The sequence below is a fragment of the Kogia breviceps genome, chromosome 12 (assembly GCF_026419965.1).
Source record: "Kogia breviceps isolate mKogBre1 chromosome 12, mKogBre1 haplotype 1, whole genome shotgun sequence".
NCBI classification, from domain to species: domain Eukaryota; kingdom Metazoa; phylum Chordata; class Mammalia; order Artiodactyla; family Physeteridae; genus Kogia; species Kogia breviceps.
Window position 1 is genome coordinate 79,577,054 of NC_081321.1, and position 27,565 is coordinate 79,604,618.

Sequence of the window (27,565 nt, forward strand, 5' to 3'; positions counted from 1 at the left end):
AATCCCAAACTTCATTTTTAATCAACCAGTTTTCGTAAGACAAAAGTGTGGGCGAATTGTTTCCCGATGGATTATGACTTCAGATTGTGTGTTCTCAAAGTTAATTTGCAGCTTTTCCAGCTTCAGTTGGGAATTTAAAAAGTGTAATTAAAAGAGCAAGTGCATTCAGGGTTTATAATTAAAATAGGTGCCAACGTTACTAGGCTGCAGGCTAGTTATTTAAAGACAGGATTAATGAATTAAATTTCAGTTGTAAAAGCAGTTACTGGAAAAGTCTTACAGATTATGATTGAACTTTTCACGGGCTTAAAAAAAATTCTGTTTTTTAAAAATATACTCATATTGGGATTCTGCTCTCATCACCAAATCTAAAGTCCCGTCATTAACCCTCTTCAAATTATATCACCAAAGGTCTCTCCCTGGATTCAGTTACTCACTTTTCAATGTGTTAAAGGAAATAAAGAATATCTTCAAAAAAAGAAATGTTTTTAAACCCTTAGCAACACTTTCTTCTGATAAGAGCAATATGTGATGTCTTGATTTAGGGGTTCCTCAAAAGCAAATCCTGAGACAAAGATTTGGGAACAATTAGTGTGTTTGAGAGATGATTCCAGGAAGCGCAGTGAGTGAGTGGGAAAGTCAGACAGGGAGACGAGGAAAACCACTTCACAGAGCATTAATGAGACCCCCGCCACGGGCAGGTGGGGCCTGCAGAGAGACAGTCTCTTGCCCCTCATTGGTAGGGGTTGCTCCCTGCACCTGCAGCCTCTCCTGAAACTCTCCTGTGGCCACAGAATGCCCTCAGGCAAAGAGGTACAGGTGCTTGAAGTAGGATACCATGCACATATGAGTGGCCTGTTCATGGAAGATGCTGGTGACTTCCAGGTGACCAAGAGGATGTGGATGGGGTATTAGTATTGACATCTCAGAATGAGCACCTTTTGAAAAGGGCAGCTGTACCTGAAGGGATGCACCCTCATAACGATACAACAATGTTCTGTGACAAATGAATGTTTTCTAATGCAATATTCTATTTAGAGCCAAACATATTAACAGGTAATTCACAAACAAGGGAAGAACCACAAAAAGCATCATTGTGAAGAGTAGTACAATTTACCTCAAACTGGCAAAAACATTTTTAAGTGCTAATACGCAATGCTATTGGAAGTGCTGTAATCCTGGCATTTTCGTACAACATGGGTGGAAGGTAGATTGAGCTATCCCTTTTCAATTTTCTCAATATAGTCTTATCTTATGACCCAACACTTCTGCTTCCAGGAATCTATCCAAAAGTGATAATCAGAAATACCAGCAAAATAGTCACCAATATTATTTAAACCAGGGCTGAATGGTGGGGTGAGGATGAGAAGTGGTCTTCTTAGATGTCTAACAATAGGAGAGAGGTTAAGTTTTTATGGTACATTCATAGGATAGAATGCTACTGAGCTATTAGACAAGGTTTACAAATAACTTAATGGTGTGGGAAAATAATTATGATGTAACATTTAGTGAAAAGGAATCCAGATACATATACAAAATTTTAAAATACATCAAAAAGAAATTGGTAGTAAAGACACCTAGATATTAACATTGACAACCCTAAAGATGTTGATTTTTGCTTTCTTTTTTTTTTTTTTTTTTTTTTTTTGCGGTACACGGGCCTCTCACTGTTGTGGCCTCTCCCCTTGCGGGGCGCAGGCTCCGGACGCACAGGCTCAGCGGCCACGGCTCACGGGCCCAGCCGCTCCACAGTATGTGGGATCTTCCCAGACCGGGGCACGAACCCGCGCCCCCTGCATCGGCAGGCGGACTCCCAACCACTGCGCCACCAGGGAAGCCCTGCTTTCTTCTTTATACTATACTTGTCTTTTCTGACTAGAGCATGGATTACTTTTATAATAAAAATTATATTTAAGATAGTTTTAGAACACATTAACAGTTTCATCTAAAGGAGCACTCAATACTCTTGTTTCTAACGTTAACATTTTGTATATTGGCAGCTATTTCAATCATTTGACTCGGGAAAACCTCTAACTAGTAAAGAAAATATGCAGGTAAGGATAACGATATTTTATAAATATTGGATATTTAGTGGGGATAATTTTTGAGTCATTTCAACCTTTTTGGTATGTATAATCTTTGTTTTTGAATATCTGCTGTGTAATATGCTCTTCTATGTCTGGTAATGGAGGCTGATCTCCAAATATTGAGGCCAGAGATACGGTCAGACCCAAACTGATCTGGTTTTCAGATGGAGCAAATATCAGTTACTGCTCCTCAATTTTCAATTATACATGCATATTCAGTTTGCTTATCTAGCCATGCCAAGTATCTAATATCTAATTATATATATAATTTTTAAAAATTATTCTGAATGCTGTAATTCTTGATACAGTAAGAGATTATCTTAGCTTAAGATTTTTTTTTTTTAAGGATTTCTGTTTAAATGGCCATACTAGACTGGATTTAGCAGTTAATTTATATAGTAAAGGGAAATCAAAATGGTGTGAAAGCCTAAACAAACTTCATTACAATTGATCCTGTGCTCTACATGCAGTTTCTCTTGGAATAACCCTCTCTGATACCTGACTCTCTCACAGATTGATTCAGAAACAATTTTGACCCAGAATGTCTCAACTTTTTAGTTACAACTTGGATCACCAGCAGAGGATTTTGTGATAGCCCACCTGTTCAATACTGCTTTTACTGGGATCCATTGCCCCAGTCTGAGACTGCCTCTCAGCCAATGTGTGGAAGGTTTTCTTTTGCAATTTTTTGGGGGAGTATAACTGACATAGAACGTTGTGTAAGTTTAAGGTGTACAGTGCATTGATTTGATACGTTTATATATTACAGTATGATTACCATCATAGCATTAGCTAAAGGAAGGTTTTCATATGACATTTTTATAAGCAATTCCTCTGATTTCCCCACTATTTTTTTTACAAAGAGAGGACCAGACTGTCCATCTCAATAGGTTTATTCTTGTCATTAATGGAATGATTGGGTTTTAAACTTTTGGTGACCTAAAAGCATTTAAATTTTATCATCATTAGAAAAAATCTTAGAGTCCCAGCAGATTGTCCACTAGGAAGTGTTGGAATGGAAGGGTGGTAGGGCAACAACCATTGTTAAGGGGGTTACAGAGGGGCAAGAGGTTCACACAGGCAGGCGATGGTTAATGCATATAGACAGGTACACATAGTTTTTGGTTTTTTTAAATGCTCAGAAACAGCATTCTGTTTCACTAAGTAAAGTATTAATTTTTATGAAATAACTTTGAGAGACATTTCTTCAAAATTGCTCTAGTTTTTTCCTCCATAATTTTGATAGGAATTTTATCTACCTTTTATTAAATGTAATCATTACTTTTCTATTATTGTTAATTTTATTCCACAGACTTCACTTTTAATTATGCTTCAGATGATTCATTGTTTTTGCCTTAAAATTTGTTTTAATTTATAAGCAAGTAGCCTGGAATGAAAGAACTGGTATTAGGAAGATACCAATACATATTCATTTTAGTGTTCTGAGACCTTGGGATGCTTCGGAATATTTATTTCTTTCCAGTCATAAATGCCAGGGCATCCTAAAAACACTTCTTTTGGTTTTGGTTATAAAAGTGGTCTTGGATATAAAAGGAATGTTTGTCTGATCTTTTTTTTTTTTTTTTTTTAAACAAAAAGAGACTGACAGTACTGTATAATGGAAAACCGATTTCTATTAGCTAATTAATTAAAACAGAACTGTTGGTCTGCTTAAGACGCTTCAGATTACACTTCATATTTTCTGTATAGAGGGAGAGGAAGGAGTGTTGGATAGCATTACTAATTAATCTTCTTTTGATCCTCAAGAGTTTGGGTGTAATTGTCAGGGCTCATTAAATCACTGTTTGCTGTGGATAGAAAAGAGAAACCTCCTACACACACACCCCACCCCCAACCAGTCTGAAGTTTCTCTTCTAGATGGAGAATGTCAACCATTTCCTTAGTATAATCGTTTGTTACTAGGTCAGGCTGAGTTGCTCCATGTCTGGCTGTTTTGCAGGTATTGCTTTCCACCCTTTAGAAGGGCTTAAGGAAGGAGAATGAACAACAGCAACAGATCTCCCCACTGCGAGCATTGCCTCATACTCTCCCAAACAATGAGGTTTTTCTTTTTTTTAGCTCACGTAAGGCAAATAATTTACCTTTTTATTTTTTTAGAATACATAACACCAGCATCTGCTTTTTATATTAGTTCAACAAATATTTAATAAGAGCCTATTGTGTGCAAGGTGCTCTTCTTGTGCTGTCAGATAAATATATCAGTTAATCAACAAAACAAATTCTAAGCCCTCAGGGAGCTTATATTTTAGTGGGCAAGACTAGTAATAAACATATACGTACACGTTATAAATGAGTAAATTATATAGTATGTTAGGAGGCGAACCATGCTGTAGGGGAAAATGAACCCAGCAGCTCATAAAGGGGATTGGGAGCATGGGGCTAGACTGGGGTTGTAATTTTGAATGGGACAATCAGCTTAGTCCTCACTGAGGTGACATCGGTGAACAGACCTGAAGCAGGTAAAGGTGCAAGTCCTATGAAACCTGGAGAAAGAATAATCTAAGAACAGGCTACAGTAAGTACAAAGGCCCTGGGGCAGGATTGCCTAGCTTAGTGAGGGACATCTTGGCCAGTGTGGCTAGAGTTGTGTGAATGATGGGAGAGCAGTTGGAGACAAGGTCAGAGAGGTAACAGGGTAGATGGTGGTGGGGTGCTCAGATGGAGAAGGGCCTTGTAGGGCTCTTGTCACCTAGGCTCCTACTCTGAACAAAAGGAGGAGCCACTGGAGGGTTTAGGGCAGAGGTGTGGCCTGATCTACTTGTGTTTTAAAGGGATCACTTTAGCCAATCCATCGAGTCTGCTGTGTGCCAGGTGCTATCAATCAAACACATTAGTTAACCAATAATACAGACAGATTCTCAGTCCTCATAGAGCTTATACTCTGTGTGTGTGTGTTTGTGTTTGTGTGGGAGACTAGGAATACAGTTTTGGACATGTTGAGTTTGAGATATCTGTTAGACATCCAAGTGGAAGAATTGAGTCAGAAGTTGATTATATGAGTCTTGAGTTAGAAGAGAAGTTGGAGCTAGAGACAAAAACTTGGGAATTAATCAGCATTTAGATGAGATTAAAACCACGAGCCTGATTAAGATCATCGAAGGGGAGAGAATGAGGAGATGGAAGAGGATGGAGCCCTGGGACACTCCAATATTTAGAGGTATAGGAAAAGAGGGAGGAACCAGCAAAGAAGACGGAAAAGGAGTAGTGGATATAATAGGAAAGAAACCAAGGGACTGTGGTGGCTTGAAAACCAAGAGAAGCAGCATCTTCAGAAGAAGGAATGATTAATAGTGTCAAATTTTGCTGAGAAGTGCACTACCATAATTCACAAAGTCCTAAACATGTATTTTATTTTTTTATTTTTATTTATTTATTTTTTTTGTGGTACGTGGGCCTCTCACTGTTGTGGCCTCTCCCGTTGCGAAGCACAGGCTCCGGACGCGCAGGCTCAGCGGCCATGGCTCACAGGCCCAGCCGCTCCGCAGCATGTGGGATCTTCCCGGACCGGGGCACGAACCCGTGTCCCCTGCATTGGCAGGCGGATTCTCAACCACTGCGCCACCAGGGAAGGCCCTAAACATGTATTTTAAAAAACATTTTATAGCTCTGCAGTCAGAGTGCATTTTATAGTTGTGGGCATGTGAAAGTTTAATGGGCATATAAAATAATGGTGTCTTAGATTAAAGTAACTTGGCATATGAAGACTGAGAATTAACCATTAGATTTCGCCAAGTACCAAAGGGTTTCAATGTAAGGATGGAGTAGGTTTAAAAGCAAATGAAAGGAGAGAGATTGGAATATTGACAACCTTGTAGGTTGTTGCTGTTAGGGGAAGTGAGAATTAGGGTATGTAACTGGAGGAGGAAGTCAGGGTATAGAGAGTTGTTGGTTTTTAAAATGGAGGTGAAGACAGCATGGCTGTGTGCTGATGGGAATGTCACTGTAGAAAGGGAACATTTTTCTAAATTGAAGTATAGTTGATTTACAATTTTGTGTTAATTTCTGCTGTACAGCAAAATGACTCAGTTATACATATGTATATATAATACATTCTTTTTCATATTCTTCTACATTACAGTTTATCATAGGATACTGAATTTAGTTCTCTGTGCTACACAATAGGACTTTGTTGTTTATCCATTCCATATATAATAGTTTATGTCTGCCGACCCCAAACTCCCAGTGCATCCCTCCCCTACCTCCTCCCCTCGGCGAACCACAAGTCTGTTCTCTGTGGCTGTGAGTCTGTTTCTGTTTCATAGATAAGTTCATTTGTGTCATACTTCAGATTCCACATGTAACTGATATCATATGGTATTTGTTAGAAAGGGAACACTTATGATGTAGGAGAGAATGGCTGAGTATACCAGTGGGGACAGGACTGATGGCCTAAGTGGTGGCACCAGCCTTAGGAAGCAGGAAGGAAGGCAGGGCAGTGAGGCAGATGCTTGGATAGGTGGGAGAGGTGGAGCTATGAGGTCTGTGGACACTACTCTGACTGCTTCAGTTTTCTCATTTAAGTATAGGAAGCAAGGTTACTAGCTGGGAGGGGCGTTGGGGAGAAAGTGTTAGAATTTAGAAACAAGAAGAGCGTGAAATGGCTGTCTAGGAGAGAGCAAGAATGAACAGCCTGAGAAAATGTAGGATGATGTCCAGGTGGCGCTGAGGTTTGGTCAGGAACTTAACATGGTGCCACTTAGCACGATTGCCAAGGAAGTGTGCGTGCAAGCGAGGGGACCAGGAGGTTGAGGGAGTCCTCAAGGTGGGGATTCTCATGATTGACACGGATTCTAAGTTGGGAAGGGGTTTGCTTCTCCTCCCGTCCTTCCCCTTTTTCCCATCCCGCGAGCTCTAATTCACTCGAGCTAAAGCAGAGCGGCCAGCATGCATGGCTGATGAGCTTTCTCGTTTGCTCCATTTTGATAAGGTGTCCCCTCCTCGCTGTCGGCACTGGGTTCACTCTCTCTGTGTGGCAGGGCTGGCCTCATGGGGCAGGTAACCAACTGGTCGGAAGTGGCAGGAGCACGGTGGACCTGCTGGCATCGTTGTGACGCCTCTCTCAATGGACCTGCCGATTATGTTCCCTCACGTCTGTCCCTGAATTCCTTCATCCTGCACCAAATGAGGACTGCAGGAGGGGACTGAAGCTAATAATATCTGAAAACAGTATTTTACTACTTTGCCTTAAAAAAAATTTTTTTTTTAGGCACTTGATGATTTAATAAACAAAGGCTTGCCTCTAATTCTGGTTACAGTCGGTCAGCAACATCTCTTAAATAAGTTTGCCTTTGTTAAAGCATACTTTTTAGTAAATGTGGCTGCAACAATAAATTGTGTCCCAGAACATATAATGAAACCAGTCTGCCATGGACTTACTGCTGAGAAAAACAGACCAAACCTCCCAAACTTGAAAGGTAATCTTTTGTTCTGTTTTTTTGCTTATTTCTCTTTCTATTCCCTTTCCCCACCTATTCCCCACTCTACCCTCAATAATCCATATGATCATTCTAGTAGCTATTCTTTCATGGTTTTCTCTGAGCTCACTTAATGACACACATATGTGCTTATGTCTAGGTACCTGCCTATCCATATCCACCAATATGTCTGCATATTTGTCCACTTTTTTACATTATACACAGTTGACCCTTGAACAACACAGGTTTGAATTGCACAGGTCCACTTATACACCGATAGTTTTCAATAGTGAATATTATGGTACTGCACAATCTGTGGTTGGTTGAATCTGCAGATGCTGAACTGTGGATACAGAGGACCGTCTATACCAAGCGCCAACTATAAATTATATGTGGACTTTCACCTGCATGGAGGGTCAGTGTCCCTAACCCCCACGTTGATCAAGGGTCAGCTGCACATACAAAATAGGATTTGTCATTTATTTAAGAAATGATGTATTTTACATTTTTCTGCCTCTTGCATTTCTTATGTAAGCCACTCCAAGTCAACTGCTTTGCTTTGGTCCCCTAAACTGGCTGTGTGGTGTTTTATGCTGTGAACAGCCCATGGTTTATTCAGCCAATCCCCTGTTGTGCGTTCACTTTGTTTCTAGGAAACGGTGCGGAAACACTACATATCCATACTATAGTGTATACTTCTATAGGATAAGATACCCATGGATGGGATTTATGGCCCGTATATACATATAAAACTATATACATATTTTTCAAATGAATTAATGTTGCCTTAAAAATAGTTGTTTTGTTTTGTTTTGTTTTTTTACTGCTAAGTATGATGTTAACTGTGGGTTTTTCATAGATGTCCTTTGTCAGCTAGAAGAATTTCTCATCTATTCCTAGGTTGTTGAGTGATTTTATCATGAAAAGGTGTTGGATTTTATGAAATGCTTTTCCTGTGTCTATTAAGATGATTATATGGGTTTTGTTTTTTATTCTATCTGTAGGCATGTATTACATTAGTTGATTTTTGAGTGTTTAACCAACCTTGCTTTCTTGGGATAAATCACACTTGGTCGTGGTGTATAATTCTTTTTATATGTTGCTGGATTGTTTGCTAGGATTTTGTTGAAGATTTTTGCATCCATATTCATAACATGTATTGTGTCATTTTCTTATGGTGTCTTTGTCTAGTTTTGGTATCAGAATAATATTGGCCTCTGTTTTAAGGTGTAAGTTTTATTCTTATTCAGGTGTGGTGAGGCCAACAGATCAGGAGATGGCTGTCATTGAAAACAGAGTTTGTTATTTACAGCTCCCAAGAGGGAGGGGCATGCTGCAACATGGGAGGACCCCACAGGGGTGGGGGGTCACTCAGGAGGCAGAGAGAGAAGGAGGAAGAGGTGGATCAACCTCTTGCCAGAATTTCTCACGTTAGCATTCTTCCGTTTCTGTCCTCGCCTGTCTCTCACTTTCCCTTAGGGGAGAAGACCTAGTCCCAGATCTTTCTTCTGGGCCCTCCCTCATACTCAGCTGACCCTCTAGCTCCAGAGTCTTCTAATTTAGGAGAAGAGCCCGGAAAATTGAAGTTGGAAGAAGGGAGGAAGTCAGGTGTGTTCAGTTCCATGTTACTCTGGACTCCCTCTTCTTCTTGACAAACCTAGTCTCTTTAGGTGGGTAATTTGTGCATTAATTCCTAGTCAAATAATGACTTGTCGTTCTTCTCCCTCCCGTAGTCTAGAAGCCAGGCTTACTATAGCAGGCAAAGTTTGTGATCTACATTCTCTCAATGCTCCCTCACTCAGAATGAGGGCCAACTTTGGATTGTGGGTAGGAATTTTGAGATATTTGAGGATTGTAGTTTGTGCTGTTCCAAATGGTCTCACTCTCTGCTCTTAGAGTGAGGGGCATGAGCTGACACTTCTAAGGAGGTCTTGGAGCAAATCAGCAGAACTGACACTTCCAAGGAGATCTTATCAAGATATTATAAATATCTGGAAGACCCAAAACATTGGGTTGGCCAAAAAATTCGTTCGGGTTTTTCCTAACAGCTTACGAAAAACCTGAACGAACTTTCTGGCCAACCCAATTCTTTGAGGACCTTAAGGGGTCCTGGGATCCCAGGTGAGGAACCACTATTTTATATCAGTAGCCAATAACTGGAATGGCATCACCAAGCACCCAAGAGATCCTTTCAGAATTTAAGAATCAGCCTCAGTCTTCTAATGTCTGATATTTAGGGACCGTTTGATATAGCACTGTATTTCTAATTATCATTGTGGTTGTTCTTTAAACATTAAATTTCCCAACTAACGGTGAGTTTTGTAAATTAGAATTAATATTTAAGCTAACCACAGATATCCTTAGTTCTTCCAAAATGTTGTGTCTTATAGAGGTGTGTTCAAAGGATGAGGGAGGCTTACTTTGTCAGCTTACAAAAATGAAAGAGGACTTCACACTTAGCACACTAAAGGTAAGCTTAAAAAATTTTTCAAATCATAGTGAATCCGTTACCAGAAAGCCCACTGTTAGGCCCTGGACAGGTCAACTTTCAGGACTGTGCTTACTCACATAGTTTTTCTTGCCTAAGCATGGGTTGGGGCCAGGGATGGAGTCTACTCCCCGTGAGAAAAGCAGATGCTGAGAGATGTCAGACTTTGACCTTTTAACTCGATTAAGTTGCCGTGGGAAATAAGATTTATTATCTGATGGGATTTGAGTATTCCATGCCCTGTTTGGTGTTTCCTAATAATAATAGTGACAACAACAGGAACAACAACAGTACCATTTATTAAGTGCTTCCTACATGACAGGCACTTTGCATGATTAATTCTCACAACTCTGTGATGTACGTACTATTCATTTTTGAACTGTATTGTGCTGAACCATGAATAAACTGAGGCTTAGACAGTAAGAAATTCACTAATGCCACACAACTAATAAAATACAGATCACGTTCTTAACCATTATACTAAATTACCCTAGTCCTTATATAGTATTTACTGCTTTATACAAACAAGGTTTTAGAGACCTGTTCCTTGAAAGATTGGTTGGTCCCTTTCTTTTTTTTGCCATGTTGCTATTTAGTATAGCTATTGCTATTTAGTATTGATTGTCAACTGTAAGATCTCATTATCTTTACATTACCAGTTTGGTGACCGACCATAGTTTAATTTGAAGTACAGTTGATCCTCATTATTCACAGATTCAGTATTTGCTCATTTGCTTATCTGCTAAAATTTAATTGTAACTCCAAAATCAGTACTCTTTGCTCTTTGGTGGTCATTTGGGGACAGGCACAGAGCATAGAAAACTTTGAGTTGCCTGATATGCACATTCCCAGCTGAGCTGAACAAGGCAATGCTGACTTTTTCTTTCCACTTTGATACTATAAACAGGTGTCCTTTTCTTTTATTGCCAAGCTTTTTGCATTTTTGTGGGGTCTTTTGTTGATCTTTTCACTATTTGAAATGGCCCCTAATGCATAGTGCTGAAGGGCTGTCTAGTAATCTTAAGTGCAAGGAGGCTGTGATGTGCCTTTTGGAGAAAATCTGTGTTAGACAAGCTTCAATCAGGCATGAGTTGTAGAGTTATTGGCTGTGAGTTCAAGGTTAATGAATCTACACTGTATATTCAATAACGTGTCTTTAAACATAAACACCCATTAAACAAGGTTATGTACTGATCAGCTGACAAAAATGATGTGACCAGAGGCTCGTAGGAACCTATCCCTGTATTTCCCTAGGAGCAGTGCTTCAGTATTAGCTGACTCAGTGTTTGCAGCAACATTCTAGAACACGGCTACTAGGAATAAGCAAGTATGGGCATCGGCTGTGCATGCAATAAAGGGTCACTGTCCTACACACTTACTTTTTTTTTTTTTAACATCTTTATTGGAGTATAATTGCTTTACAATGGCATGTTAGTTTCTGCTTTATAACAAAGTGAATCAGTTATACATATAGATATGTTCCCATATCTCTTCCCTCTTGCGTCTCCCTCCCTCCCTCCCTCCCTATCCCACCCCTCTAGGTGGTCACAAAGCACTGAGCTGATCTCCCTGTGCTATGCGGCTGCTTCCCACTAGCTATCTGTTTTACGTTTGGTAGTGTATATATGTCCATGCCACTCTCTCACTTTGTCACAGCTTACCCTTCCCCCTCCCTATATCCTCAAGTCCGTGCTCTAGTAGGTCTGCTACACACTTACTCTTGCCATTACTTCCCTTTTCATTCCCTGTTGTCTTTTTCCTGTTCACTGAGCTCTCTTCTCTGATGATTTTGTTCAGATTTCCTTTTTGGTCTTCCATTCATTGTTACTTTTCAGTACATGAAAAATATTTGATGAATAAGAATGAGACATGGTTTGTATTACTTCTGAGCTTGGGTGATTGTGTGTTGTTCTTTCTTTAGGCAATTTTACTGACAGAAGCTGAAGACAGGCTCAACTTCCTTGTGTCAGAGGTGGAGCATCCAGGCCATAAGAACCTCTCTCAGTGTTCGGCTGGCGAGCTAGAGATTGTGGTGGAGGTCAGGCTGCAGCTGGCTGCAGTCGCCCTGCAGAGACACCGGGCAGCATACAGGCGAGTCTCCACATCACAGTTTCCTTCTCACTCTAATTTGTTAAAATATACCTAAATTTTATGTAAGTTTCATAAATTCCTAGATTAATAGAGCAGACTTGCTTTTTACTGTTCAGGAGAGTTTTCACACATTACTACATTTGAAACTATAATTCTCAACAAATTAATTGGTTTATTAAAACACATAGCTAGGATGTTTTATGTGAAACATAAAGTCACAGAGTTCTCCTTTTTAATTAATAATTTATTTTTAAAAGGCAGAACCTAAATTCCTTATAGCTTTTTTACAAATAACACCTATGGAGTGTTTTCTCCCTAGACAACCAATAAAAATATTAAAAACAAGCTCTATTTTGAAAAAGTAACATCTCTTGAACTATGCTGTGCTCAACCACTTAATAAACTATTGTAGTTGGCTCATTTTAAAAATGTGATGCAATTGCTGATGTCAGATCTTTCTTTTCATTTGTTCATTGATTCATTCATATATAGTGACCAGTATCTGCTAACTGCCTCACTGTTGGGCTCTGATCTAGGCACCGAGGAGACAAAGATGAATAGAATATAGTTTCTGTATTCATAAGCTCATAGACATATAAACACTTGCATAGTTAAAAATACTTCTCAGTGATTTTTTAATATTGAATAATATAGAAATATACTTTCAAGAACTTCCCATATCATTTATGATAAACACCTCTGTCATGAGAACACTTTCAATAGTGATTCTTTGAATAATGAGCAAATTTCTTATCTTACCATTCATTAATTCATTCAAAAAGTAATTTGGGGGCACCTACGATATTCTAGGCATGGTCCTAAGTTCTGTATCCTAACACTGATATATACAGTATACACAAAATATATAACAATACTGACAAAAATCCTACCCTCATGGAGTTTCTATTCTAATAGATAATAAACAGGCTGACAATAAACTGTAAACCTAACACGTAAGTAAATTATATGGTGTGGCCAAAAATAAGTGTTTTGGAGAATATCAGCAGTGGAGGCAGGGGGAGGAGGAGGGGTTATCCTGTTAAAACGGTGCAGTTGTAATAAAGAGAATGACTCCATTTAGATGTTCGTTAACTGACTGCTTTCAAGCTCCACCACTCCCCCGTCCCCTCTGCCCCACACCTGGGCAAGCAGAGAAGAGAGCCTGGTTGCCCCCTCCTTTGGTGCTGGTGGGACGTTGAAATCACACCGACCTGGCCCACACGTGGGAACCCTTACCCCAGCGCCACCCATTAACTACTATAAAGCCCAGCCAGTCTCCTTTCTCTTTTCTCTCAAGACATTTTCAACCTGTTTAGGTGGCTGCCCTGCTCTTCCTGGATAGTTTCACTATGGGAGTGATCAACCTTTTCACACTCTCTTGATGTGTATGGCATCGATCTTGACATCTGAACCAAATTTGGGGTGGTTAGGGTAGGCTTTATTGATGAGGTGACATCTGAACAAATAAACATGGGGGCCCATGCAAATACCTGTAGATGGAGTATTGCAGGCCATGGGAACATGCCTGACACATGTTTGAGGTACAGCACAGGGTCTCTTGTGGCTAGAATGGAGCGAGCGAGAGTTTTAAGAGAGATGTTCAAAGAGGTCATCCTTGATGGGGAGGCCATCCTGGATGGGGGAGGCAGATTATATAGGACCTTCTGGCCAGGGTGAAGACTTCTGCTTTTACTCTGAGGGAAGTAAGGAGTCATTGTATTGTTTCAAGCAGAGGAATGACATCATCTGATTTTCACCTCAAAGAGATAACCCTGGGCTTCCCTGGTGGCGCAGTGGTTGAGAGTCTGCCTGCCGATGCAGGGGACGAGGGTTCGTGCCCCGGTCCGGGAGGATCCCACATGCCGCGGAGCGGCTGGGCCCGTGAGCCATGGCCGCTGAGCCTGCGCGTCCTGAGCCTGTGCTCCGCAACGGGAGAGGCCACAGCAGTGAGAGGCCCGCGTACTGAAAAAAAAAAAAAAAAAAAGGGATAACCCTGGTTGTTAGGTTGAGAATTGACTGTAAGAGGGAAAGGGTTTGAAAGCAGGGAGATCAACTGGGGAAGCTGCTATAATAAGAAGAAAGATGTTAGTGGCTCTGATCAGGGCCGTAGCACTAGAGGTAGTGATAAGTCGGATTCTGGGTATATTTTGAAAGTAGAGCCATTAGAATTTGCTGATGGATTGGCTGTAGAGTGGTGAGAAAAAGAGAGGAGTTACAAAAGAAGTTGTCCCTAACCACAGTGGAGAAGATTGAGGGGGTGCAGCTTATTTAGGGGAAGATCTGAAGTTAGATTTTGGACTGCGTTTAGACTATGTCCCTTTGAGGTGCAATTGAAAATGTCAAATATTCTTGCGGTCTTTAGAATATAGATAGTATTTCAAGCCTTTATAATGAATGAGATTCCTTAGGGAATGTGAGTAGATGAAAGAAGGAGAAGGACCAAGGACTGAGGGTTGGGTTTGGTTGGCAACTGGGGAGAAAATGAAGAACCAGCAGAGGAGAGTGAGAAGAAATGACCAGAAAATATAAGAAAACCAAGAGATAATGAAATCCTGAAAGCCAAGTGAAGAAAGTGTATCAGGGAGGATGGAGTGATCAACTCTGCCCAAAGCTCCAGATAGACTGAGATGAGAATAGAGAATTGACCACTGGATGATTTAGCAACATGGAGGTCACTGGTGACCTCGACAAGAGTAATTTTAGAAGGCAGTGGGGGAAAGAGCATATTTAGAGTGGTTTTATGAGCAAATGAGAGGAGAGAAATTGGAGCCTGCAAGTAAAGATGATTCTTTTGAGGAGTTTCACAGTAAAGGGGAGTAGAGGAATAGGATGTCAGCAGCTGGTAGAAGTAGGGTCAAGACAAATTTTCTTGAGATGGGAGCAGCGATGATGTATTATATAACGTATAACACATATATAACATATTATATATTCATATATAATATATATAACATATAATATATATATATTATATATAACATATAATTTGCCCAGTAGAGAGGGCAAATTTGATGCTCTGATGTAATTGGTACACAGTAGGGTAGGATCCCAGTCCAGTCTTCTTTGTTTCTCTAATTCAGAATGAAACTGTCCCCTAGCTTGGGATTCCACAGTGGTCTCTGGGGACCAGCAAGGAAACTGCTGCCTGCCCTGGATAGAAAAAGAGTAACCAGTTTCTTCAGATCCATGCTATTGGCAGTTGCGGGGTCGAAACTGGCACTGACAGTGAAATGCAGAAACCCTGAGAAATTAACCTTGAAACTGATCCTGACATCACAGAGCTGGAGCAGAGGCACAACCAAAGCTGTCTCATAGAGATTACCTAGGAAATGCAGGACTCTCATGGAAAACAACTGCCGGTAAAGGTAGCGCCGGGTCAAATATCATAAAGCAAATGAAGAAAGAGCCACAAAAGAGAGCTAGCAGGCACAACAAATGGCAGCTTCACAGCCCAAGAAATAAACTGTTCAAAGACGTGAAGGATGGAAGAGAATGAGACAAGATAAAAAAGGAACAGATGGATTTAGAAAAAAAAAAACGAAATAGAAATTTAGAAATGAAAAATATAATTACCCAATGAAAAGAAATGATCAAATTAGATGGAAACAATTTTTTTTTTCTCTCCTTAACTTTCTCATTATACTAAAATTCCTTGTTTTAAGTTCTATGCATTAGATTCAGAATTTGGAAAGGGAGTTAATTTGTTAGATGGCCATTCTCTTTAAACAGGAGAAGCTCTCTTGTAGCCTTTGCAAAGGGGACATCAATTCAGCAGAAATCCCCCTTTGCTTTTGCTTAGATTGGACACAGGCAGTTGTCTCATCAGTGGGAGCCTTGACTGAAGGCTATTCCATGATTAACCACATCTAAATTTGATTTTATGCTAGAGACAGTATAGGTTTTGGGGAATTCAAAATTTCTGTGGTTTCTAAGCAGCGATGAAAGTCCATAAGGACTGTTTGGAGCAGTGATTCTCCAAGTGTGGTCTTCAGACCTATGGGCATTCCTGAAACTCAGGGAGGTCTGTAAGGTCAGAACTATTTTTATAGCAGTTTAAACTATGTTTATAATAGTTTAGAAAACTAAGAGGTTGCTTGCCTTTTTCACTGTGTTGTTACTTGCACTGATGCTGAAAAAGCAACAGTGGTAAAACTTCCGGTAGCTCACCATGAATCAAAGCAGTGACACCAAACCAAAATAGTAGTCATTCTGTTCTTCACTGCTGCATGCTTGCAATTAAAAAAAAAAAAAAAAGCCAGATTTACTTAAGAATGACTTTGATGAAGCAGTAGAATCTGTTACATTTATAAATACCTATTGTTGAATGTAGTTTTAATATTCTGTGGGAATATCTTAAGTGGGAAATATACGTCAAACATTTCTGCTGCATATCACAGTTTGATGGTTGTCTTGAGGAACAGCACACATGTGGATGAACTGAGAGCTGAACAAGCTGTTTTTTTCATGGAACAACATTTTTATTTGAAAAAACAACTGGCAAACCATGATTATGCAGACTTGGGTATTTGACAGGCATTCTGCTGAAAATGAGCAAAACGAACATGCCACTTCTAGGAAAACAACTAATAGTTTTTGTTGCCAATGATAAAATCTAAACTTTCGTAGAAAAATGGGATTTTTGGAAAATTTGTATTTGCCATCATGAGCTTGACAGTTTTCTAATGCTTACGTTTTTTTGATGAGACTGGTGGTAATATTAGCGAGCATCATTTTTTAAAAACTATGTAATGAAATGCTTCAACATTAAGAGAATCTATTTAACTCAGGGAGCTAATGTTTTCCAAATGGCCAGTGCATGATGTTCCAAAATCCTGGTTAACAAGATAGACCGATAGATTTTCATGTAACAGAGTAGGAAAAGTTCATCAGTGTATGTGTGGTAGTAGATTCCACATAGCAACAAACTTTTAAGAAACTATCATTTGTCACATGTTGGTATAGTATCAAGGAAGAATATTCACAATTATTTGAAGAGGCTCTTAAAATACTCCTCCCACGTTCAATAACTATCTGTGTGAGACCTAGTCTTCTTCATACGCTTCAACCAAAACATTATGTCACAACAGACTGAATATAGAAGCAGATATGAAAGTCTTCTATTAAGCAGATTTTCTCTTTTTAAGCCAGATGTTAAAAAGATTTGCAAAAATGCAAAAACAATGGAATCCTATTTTTTTTTTTTTTTTGGTATGCGGGCCTCTCACTGTTGTGGCCTCTCCCGTTGCAGAGCACAGGCTCCGGACGCGCAGGCTCAGCGGCGATGGCTCACAGGCCCAGCCGCTCCGCCACATGTGGTATCTTCCCGGACCGGGGCACGAACCCGTGTCCCCTGCATTGGCAGGCAGACTCTCAACCACTGCGCTGCCAGGGAAGCCCCCTTCTCACTATTTTTTTGTTTTTGAAAATATAGTTATTTTCCATAAAAATATATTATTTATATTAAATATAATGGGTTTATGATTTTTATTTTTAAATGAATTAATAAATGTTAATGAAGTTAAACATTTCTCAGTTTAATTTCCAATATGGTAAATATTGATAGAGCTCTTTGGGGTTTCTTAATTTTTAACGGTGTAAATGGGTGCTGAGAGTAAAAAAACTTGAGACCCACTTGTTTAGAGTATTGTGACATTTGTATCTGTCTTTAAGAATACAATGGTAAAAAAAAAAGAATACAATGGTAGTTGATTGATGGTTAAAATAGACTTAGTATAATAATACACTGTTTTCCCCACTGAAGTTTGAAGACAGAAGGAACTTTTACTATACTATTTCCTATAGAAATAAATGATTTGAATATATAATATATAAATGTATATTTAGAAAATGTTTATATATCTAACTATATATTCTATATATAATTATATATATTGAATATATATGTGTGTATATATATATATATATAATATGACTATATGATTTCCTATGGAGGCACATAGAACTCCTTTCTCCAAACTGTGTCCCAGAGAGCAATAGCAGCCCTAGAAAATATTTCTTGTCACTTACCTTCATTCTTTCCCTAGCTCTCTACATGTCTTATACCCCTTTAGTGTGGGGGATATGAGTGATTTTTTTTTTTGGGGGGGGGGAGAAAGAAGGAAGTGAGAAACTACACATTACAAAATGGCACAGAAAGGAGTGTTATAATAGAACTTTAATTTGAAGACCAGATAGATGTATTCAAATAATGTGCAAGTATACCAGAATTGCCCTGATTTTCAATCCATGGGCTTGGCCCTTGGGACAAAACCTGCAGAAACTTTGATGTTGCTGACTTTCTGCAGCAGAGCTGTCACCTGGGGAAGCCTACTGTCAGGATGAATGAGTTTTAGTAGGTGAACTTTACCCTCCATGAGCTTCCGTCTGGGCACTGCTGAGAGTGTTGGGCCGTCCCTTTCCCAGATGCTGGTTAGCTTGACATTTCATGATACTTCTAATAAAATTATGTGTCAAGGAAGTTGAAAGGCACATTCCCTAGGGTGACAGGTAGAGTGAGCCGCATAGATTTTATGAGAACAAACTGACCATTTTTGTCATGAATGTTAATAAGAAATAAATGGGATCAGAGTTATTCAAACTGTATTTCTACTTCTTTCAGGGCTGCCTCTCTATTTCAGAATCCTGTCTTTGTTTTTTTTTTTTTTTGAAGTGTTCCTTCCGATTCTCCTTTCTATGTAATTTATTGTCTAAATGGAATAACATTTGAGCCTTTTTATTTTGTGTCAGAATGAAACATCCTCCTGCTGGGATTTTGACTGTTTGTAGTGGGTAATCCTCCTACACTTCCTGTCTTCCTAGTGCAGAGGAGGAAGTAGAAGTTTTCCATTGTGTAACTAAGCAGTACCAGCTGGATTAGGACATACAGTATGTTTATATTTTACTCATTAAGTTTTGGGGTTAGCAAGATTCCAAACCTCATACCTCATTTCCCTTGAAATCAGAATTTGGGCTTCAGGTCAGAAGAGTGGGATGGGCATCGTTTTCTCCTTTCAGGCCCCTCTAGTTGACATCCTGTGCTAACCTCTGAAGCTACTCGGTAAACAAGGTGCCTTAGAAACGTGTATGTATCCTTCAGGGAAGAAAGGTGTGGGGGAAAAGAGATTCGTACCTGGACACACACCCCATCAGCATTGTGGTTTTTTGTTGCTGTTTTCTTGCTTCCTTGTTTAGTTTTATTTTTTTAAAAAACCCCCAAAACTAGTAAGTTTAGATAATCACAAACCATACTTTAGAAAATATGCTACAAGTATCTAAACCATTTTAAGGACTCAGTAAAATCTTCGGAGATTGAAATTCAATAATGGCTGAAAGGTTTTGATGCTGGTTAACAACTTAGAAAAAAAATCAATTTAGTCCCTGCATATTCCCTGTCCAACTTTATATACGAATAATGGTAATGGCTATGATGCACTGAGAGCCGTCTGTTTGCCAAGCGCTCCTCTTTGTTAAGAACACCCTGGCCCTCGATAGAATGTCAGCTCCGTGAGGCCAGGGACTGTATCCTTAGCCCCTAGGTTTGCTCCTGGCCAATAGCAGGTGCTCAATACATATTTGTGAGCAAATGAAAGACTAAATACCTTATTTAATATCCTTATGATAATCCCGTTTCATGAAGTCTGCTAAGTAGAATGCAAGGCAAAAGGCATTAAACTGGACAAAGGGGGCCTTTTATATTGTAAAAGGTGCAGTCGACTATAACCGTATGGTAATACAGATGTGGCAGCGAGTAACACCGTGCTGTGCCGGTATAAACAAAGCCAGAGCTTGTTAGAACTGTGAAAAGAAAGAGGCCACATCGTAGCTTAATGATTAAGGGTGCTGAAGGCTCAGGGGCCAGTGGCCTGGGCTCTGATCCTACCTCCTCTTGCTAGCTGAGTCACCTTAGGCAAGCCACATAACATTTGTGGGCCTCAGTTAACTTATCTATAGAATAGGGATGATAATAGTACATACCTTGTAGGTTTGTGGTACGGATTAAGTGAATTAATTCACAATAAGCATTTAACATAGCACCTGAGAGGTGGTGAGTACAGTAAATACCAGTTATCATTTTTTTTAAAAAAGTTGAGGGGAAAAAAGAGAGAGAAAATATCTTTCAATACAATATGTAGATACATACAAAAAAGGCTTTAAAAATATAATTAAGAGTTGAGCATATGTACATACACTCTGGGAGCGTACACACAGAGACAGACTACCTTCTTTTGCAAGCATCCCGGGACCCAGATGAAGCTGGTCATCTTCTTGGCTAGAAACCTCACTAACTGACCCAAAGGAGGTGGTGTATTGACCGTAATCCAGGGATGGGGAGGCTTCTGGAACAGTACAGCGGAAGTGTCGTGATCTGGTTTACATCCTGAAGAGAGACCACTGTGGTCTCTTCATAGAGACCAGGAGTGCAGGGGCTGGCCAGCAAGCTCCCATGGATGTCTGGAGATGTTGGTGGCTTGCATGGAGGTGTTAGCAGTGGACGAGGTGCGGAGGTGAGGAGTTGCTGGCTAGTGTCCAGATCTTGAAGTTGAAGCTGTTGATGGATTGAACATAGATTGTGAGGCAAAGGGGAGGCGGTGATGATACTGGGCCCTCTATCTGGGATAGAGAACAGGGGAGAGGAGTAGGTTTGGTGGAGGAGGTGGAAGCAAGAGGCTCTGCTTTTAACCTATCCTAGTTTCCTGCCACAACATAGTACCCAAGACTGGGTGGCTTAAAACAACAGAATGTGATTGTCTCACAGTTCTGGAGGCTGAGAGTCCAAAATCAAGGTGTCGGCAGGACCCTGCTCTTTTTGACAGCTCTGGGGGGAGCCCTTCCTTGCCTCTGGTAGCTTCTGATGTTTGCCAGCCATCTTTGATGTTCCTCGGCATGTAGATGCATCACTGCAGTCACAGGCTGTCTTCTCCCTGCATGTCTTCGCATCATATTCCCTCTGTGCATGTCTGTCTCTCTGTCCAAATTTCCCCCTTTTATAGGGACACCAGTTATATTGGATTATGGTCCACCCTAAATGACCTTGTTTTAACTTGTTTACCTCTGTAAAGACTCCATTTCCAAATAAGGATGCATGATGGGCACTGAGGGTTAGGACCTCAACACAGTTTAACCCATAACACCTCTTAAATGTGATTGTTATTCACTATTCAAGTGGAGATATCAAGTGGGGCATTAGATAAATGGATACATTGTCCGTTTGGCTTTCACTCAGTCTTTCTGTGTTATAAAGTAGCACTGTAATAAGCATCGTCAGGTACACAGATTATTCTGTATTTTGAATTTTGTTTTGGAATAGATTTTCAAATGAAGAAGCCTGTTAACATATATTATTAAAATATTTTGAAAAAGTGTGACATCAATTATACATTTATCATTCTACAGGGAAGGAGGATGTGATGGTTTAAAGTGAAGAAAAATTTACATACCGAACAACAGGAAGTGAGGAGAATTACTATCTCCTGGCTTCTATTTTCTGCATTAAGTACCTTTCCCTCCTGGCTCTGCTAGATACTGATTGAGCAGTAATTTTTCTTAAGAGTTTCCAAGTGAAGTGCACAGCATTAAGCAGAACAGTTTTATAATGTCAAAAAACTGGAGAACCACATCCTGATGTATGTAAAATACATGTGTGCTCATTTTATTAATGAGATTGTCAGTAAATTTTGTTTTAGATCTTGGAAACATTCATTCATTCATTCATTCATTTATTCTTTCATTCACTCATTTTCATTTAAAAATATTTTTTAGCTCCTATGATGTCCAAGCTACTAGATGCTGGGTGTCAGCAGGGGATAAGATAAATTAGCTGAGACAAACACAGAGCAATTTTACAGGCAATTAAATAATGCTGTAAGTATCACCTTATGGTAAAGGCCAGGGTGCTATTAGAGCACATAAAAGGGGCACCTAACAGTTTTGGGGATGGGTGGGAGTATGGGGAGGTTTTTTTGGAGCAAGAGACTTAGGAAATAACATACAAATGGCACGAGTGTAATACTAATAACATTTAAAACATATTCTCTATTTTAGTGCTGCGATAGTATTTTCCACACTTAAACTTCTCCAGAATTCAAAACTTTTTAAAAAGAAGGTAGTAGAAGATGACACAGAGAATTCCATCTCTCCAGGAGCTTACGTATGTATGAATTTAATGTTTATCCTGATAACACTTTTTATGGAATAATTATTGGCATGCTAGGAAATTGTATAACTATTTGAATGAAACAAAGTGGTAAAGAAAAAAAGAACATTGAATGTAGAGTAAAAAGATCTGTGTTTAAGCCCCGTTGATGCTATTTATTAGCTGGTATACCTTGGGCAAGTTCCTTAAATTTTTTTTAAATTATGTAATCTCATTTGGGAATCGATGGGATTGGATGTAATAGTGACTGAAGTCCCAGCAGATGTATCATTCTTCTATTCTAGATCTGATGTCACTAGTAAATAAAGTTGTTTCGCATGACTTGCTCTTCATTTCACTTTTGATTTTATTTCTTCTTTAGCATTACCAGCGTGACACCTATGCTATTTCCTACCTTGTGCTATTTCCTACCTGTGCTATTTCCTACCGTGTGCCATTTCCTACCTTGTGCTATTTCCTTCTCATAGTTAAATTCTTCTGCGTTTAAGCCCTCAAGTCTATTTGACAGCTGGTGTCACACGTTCTTTGAAATTTCATTGGATTTGATTAGAGCAAGTAATTTAATAACAACAGGGTTGTTTAGGATTAAAATATAAAGATTCAGCACACAGAATCCTTCCTCATTTTAAAATAAATAAAATAAAGCTTAAGCTTTACTAATAAAATTGCTCCTATCTAATGTCATTACAAAAAAGCAAAACTAATTGACTCATTTCTTACCACAGTAAAAGCAGTATAAAGGCTAAAAAGGATTCTGATCCTGAAAATTTACTTAGAGCAGTGCTTGTTACTTGGTGGGTATTTTGCTTCCCAGGGGGCATTTGCAGTGCCTGGAGACATTTTGGTTATTATAACTAGAGGGAGTGCTAGTGGCATCTACTGAGTAGAGGCCAGGGATGTTGCTAAACATCCTATAACACACAGGACATTTCCCTCACAACGGTAATCTGGTCCAGAATGTCAGTCTTGCTGAGGTCGAGAAACCCGGATTTAGATTAAGCATGACTTGGCTTTTCAATAATAACAGCAATGTAGGCAGAGATTAAGGTATGTTGATGGATATTTCTTCTGTATTTCTAATCTAAACACTAGACCCCTCGAATACGTGGTGTACCCATTCTAATCACCACCCTGTCTCGGGGTCTCTGTTCACTTCTTACTCTGGTTCAGGAACAGCTCCCCTTCCCCCTCTGCTCCTCACCTGTCACATTCCAGCCCCTGTCAAGTCCAGGTTACAGCTCCTTGATAGCAGGTGTTGCTGACTGGTTGGAGATGATGAGCTGTCAGAGATGTGTAGCAGGAAATTCCTAGAACAAATGGGCATTGTTCTAGATGAAGTGTCTAAGATTGATTGCTCCCTGGAAAAGTTCCTTTGTCACCTCCCTCCCAGTAGCTCTGAACATTGGCCACTCCCTTTATAAAGTGTAATAATGAGGGTAGTAAATCATAAAATAATATATGTTTGGGATGTGAGCAGCACATAGCAGGGTAATGTAGTAGATTAAGACGGTGGGCTCTAAATTCAGAAAGATGCAAGCTTGAATCCCAGCCTCCGCCAAAATATGATGACATTTAAGCAAATAGTTAGCCTTCCTAGGCTTTGCTTCTCTCATCTGAAAAATAGAGATAATAGTAACCCCTCTTGGGCTTGGCAGGAGGATTAAGTGAACTAATGTGTATAAAGCATTGTATCACAGTGCCTGGCCCGTAATAAGCACTCAGTAAACATTAGCCAGTATTACTGATTATTTTTCAAAAAAGCCTTTAAAATGATGGTCACAAAATTTTTGAAGGTATGGAAACTGCTGATAATAACATAATTTGCAATGAAAAATTCAAACTGCAAAGCTAGTTTTCAACAGTGAGTATACAGAGAGAAAGAAATGCTGCAAAGCACTTATAGAGGATCAGTGTTAATAGAGGAGTATGGGATTATGGGTGATTTTTGTTTATTTGTGTGTTTCTTGTGTATTTTTTTATGTTTTATAGAATGTTCAAAAATAATTTCTAAAATTAAAAATTTAATACTCTTAAATGATATCGATGCTTCCCTTAACCTATGTTACATTTAGCATTAGACTAGAACTTGGACATTTTTAAATGGAAAAATAACCATCATTTTAATATTGTTTAGGCCACTGAAAGTAAAGATGATAATGAGTTTTTAGATCCCATTTCCCTAAATTCTCGAGAATATTTCAACATTCATCTGTGGTTGAGGTGCCGCTTAGCATTGGTGACTGCGTTTGTTGCCCGGATTCGTGGCATTGGAGCCATGAAAGGTACAAATATCCTATCTCCATCTCCTTAATCAAAGTTTTCGTAAAATTTAATTTTATTTAGGTAACAGAGGTTTTCTTGGGATGTATTTTATTATACCATTAACATTTTATAACTTCTTAGCTTGATCTGTTTCCAGAATAAAAAATTCAAGTTGTTAAATGAGAATAATCATTTTCAGCAGTCCCTTGTATCACTGCAAATGGCATGTATATTACTGTAAGCAAAGCAGGCAAGGAGATTTCAGAATGCTAGTGCACACACCTTCCTGTCGTCTAGGAAGGCAGCGTAGTTCAGGGGTCCAGAGTGCAGATTCTGGAGCCACCCCCCACTTGAGTTCAAATACTCTATCCACCACTTCCTTGCTGTGTAATCTTGGCCAAATCTCTTAATCCCCCTAGGCCTTAGTTTCCTCCTCTGGAAAAATGGAAGAAATGTGGTACCTACTTCATAGGATTATTTCCAGAATTAAATGGGTGAAATTTCTAAAGTTCTTAGATTACAGCCTGGCACATATAAATATTAGTTCTTGCAGTGATTAATAGTTATCTATATGTAAACCTATCTATTCACCCATCTCTATCCATCTCCCAAATTAAATTATTTCATGGAATATCATTATTACTTTTGCAGCATTTGAATACCCTAAAGTACTTCTCCTAAATTACAACACATTTATTTTCAATGTTTCATGCAGTCTTATTTGTTTTCCGTCTTTACATCTTCCTCTTCTTCTGTATTATACAATATTCCTGTGATAAACACTGAGGATACCATGCACATATAATTTCTTTCTCAGTGCATTTTAAGTACCTGCATTTGTTTATTTTAGAAAACGATATAACAGATTGTGTGAGCCTCATCAGTGAAGTGTGTGTGGAGGCAAAAAGTTCAGGCCACAGGGAGCTACAGGCTGAATTCTTGATGCAAGCTGTAATCATTGGCCTACAAGAAAAGCACTTAAAAGCAGACATCATAAAAAACCTTCAGGTAGGAAGGAAACCTAATTCACATTGATATTTACCAGAGGATTCCGGTTAGAATAAAAGGAGAAAATTTAAATTTCCATTAGGTACTGAATGCATTACAGTCAATACATCTGGCTCCTGTTTCAGTGAATTGTGAATGGTACTATCAAATGGAATAATTTTATTTTAATAGGATGTAATACAGTTGCTTGAAGGACATAAGTTTATTTCTCCTCGATCTCATTTAACACTGGTGAGAAGCATGCTTTTACTGGATGATTTAACAAAAGCTGAAAAATTCAAGGAAACTCCCTCTTCGAAAACAGAAAAATTGTATTTGTTGACTCAGTCTCACAACATTCTTATTGAACAGGTGAGAGTGCTTTTGTGTCCACAAGACTTAGAAACTTACTTTTCTGTCTTTTCCTACAGCATACCACATTAGCTAATTACTCATCACAGTGCTTCTTTTACAGATGCTAACTTTTGGAGAAACAATTGAATTTCCTATATCAAACACTGACTATGCAAGTCCCTTACTGCCTTTGAAAAATATCTATCTTCCTCATGTCATGTTATTGGCCAAAACAAAAATGAGAATTGGTAAGAACACTTAAACATGTATTACATTCAAGTCACTGATGAAAAAGCTTAAGTCATTTTCGGTGAGGCTGTCATGTGAGTGCATTTATCTGGGGCACTATTTATGAATAGCCAGGTTCCATTTATTTAACAAATAGCTTTTGAACACTTACCATGTGCCAGCCTCCCTGTGAGGTCCTGGGAAGCTATTGGAGATGAAAACAGGTGTGGTTCCTTCTCTTAGCCTGGGAGACAGAAATACACAACTAAACAAATCATATATAGGAATGCATATTCTATCATTTATCATATTATATATGCTGTATAAAATATTTTAATATTTATTCAATATTTATACATTGTTATAATACTTATAACAATAAACATTTAATTATTATTATTATATTTATAAAATTTAATCCAATAAATATTATATAAAATAAGATGTGTATTTGATAACAACTGGACAGGAAATCAGCAAGAATATAGAAAACTTATGTCTGATGATGAATTATGTATATGTATGTAAGTATAAATTGTACTTAGTGTTGTAAATGGTGTGGATAAGGTCTGCTGATAAAGAACAGCAAAGGGAGGGGTGCCTGTTTAAGTAGAATAATTGGGGAAGTAGTATTTAACCCTGGACTGTAAATGTTAAGCATATGCTTAGTGAAGTCATGCACAGTAGGGGCAGAGAGAGCAGTGAGTTGTAGGCTCTGAGGTCAGGACAAGCTTGACATGTTCCAGAACTGCAAGGAGACCAGTATAGACAGAGCAGAGTGGGCTAGGGACAGCCTAATGGGAGAGGGTGAGCAGGGGACAGTTTATGTTTCCAAAGATTACCCTGGCTGCTGGCTGAAGAATAGGGTGGAGGACAGACCGGAGCCAGCCAAGAGGGGATCTGATTGGAGCAGGTAGACCAGTAAGTCAGAGGCTTACAGCTCCTTGGAAACCAAGGAGGAGGAGCCAGGCAGTGTTGCTGCCCTTCTCAGGAGCTCACAGACATTGCTTCAAGCTCTCTCTAGGACACTCTCTCATCTTTGACCCAAAGCTGCCTACCTATAGCTCCAAGGCTCTTGTCTATCACAGAGGACAGAAAATCTTACAACATCTCTCTCTCTGTTCTAACCTATATTCATCATGCCTTTTTAAAAAAAAATGTATTTCTGATGCTTTGACATCAGGAGTCTTGCTGACCAGGGAGGGACTTCCCCTCCCAGGGTTCTAGCCAATTCCTAGAGATTAGCAAACCTCACTCCTGCGAGGATGTCTTTCATATGCAAACTTGCCATTCCAGGGCTTACACCCTGAACTTTTATTGAGCTCCTTTATTGTTCTTTGCTGGGCTCTTACCCTCAGGGCCACTATTTTTCTGGGCCAATCACCCCAGGGACAGGTATAGACTACTAGCAGAGCCCACGGAAATTATACAAACTAGCCAATCCTAAACCTTAGTCTGCTTACCCTACCCACGCACTCCT

General features: G+C 39.3%; 1 protein-coding gene across 2 annotated transcripts in view; it reads left to right on the forward strand.

Moving 5' to 3' along the window:
• The window catches only part of CFAP54 (cilia and flagella associated protein 54), a 281,143-nt gene that overhangs the window by 172,582 nt on the left and 80,996 nt on the right, over nucleotides 1-27,565 (forward strand). For both annotated transcript variants that reach the window (XM_059082492.2, XM_059082493.2), the window contains 9 exons: nucleotides 2,001-2,054; nucleotides 7,315-7,522; nucleotides 9,913-9,992; nucleotides 11,932-12,101; nucleotides 22,143-22,248; nucleotides 24,389-24,536; nucleotides 25,367-25,524; nucleotides 25,696-25,875; nucleotides 25,979-26,105. In XM_059082492.2, the coding sequence (XP_058938475.1) occupies nucleotides 2,001-2,054; nucleotides 7,315-7,522; nucleotides 9,913-9,992; nucleotides 11,932-12,101; nucleotides 22,143-22,248; nucleotides 24,389-24,536; nucleotides 25,367-25,524; nucleotides 25,696-25,875; nucleotides 25,979-26,105 (1,231 nt within the window). The remainder of the gene's footprint in view (nucleotides 1-2,000; nucleotides 2,055-7,314; nucleotides 7,523-9,912; nucleotides 9,993-11,931; nucleotides 12,102-22,142; nucleotides 22,249-24,388; nucleotides 24,537-25,366; nucleotides 25,525-25,695; nucleotides 25,876-25,978; nucleotides 26,106-27,565) is intronic.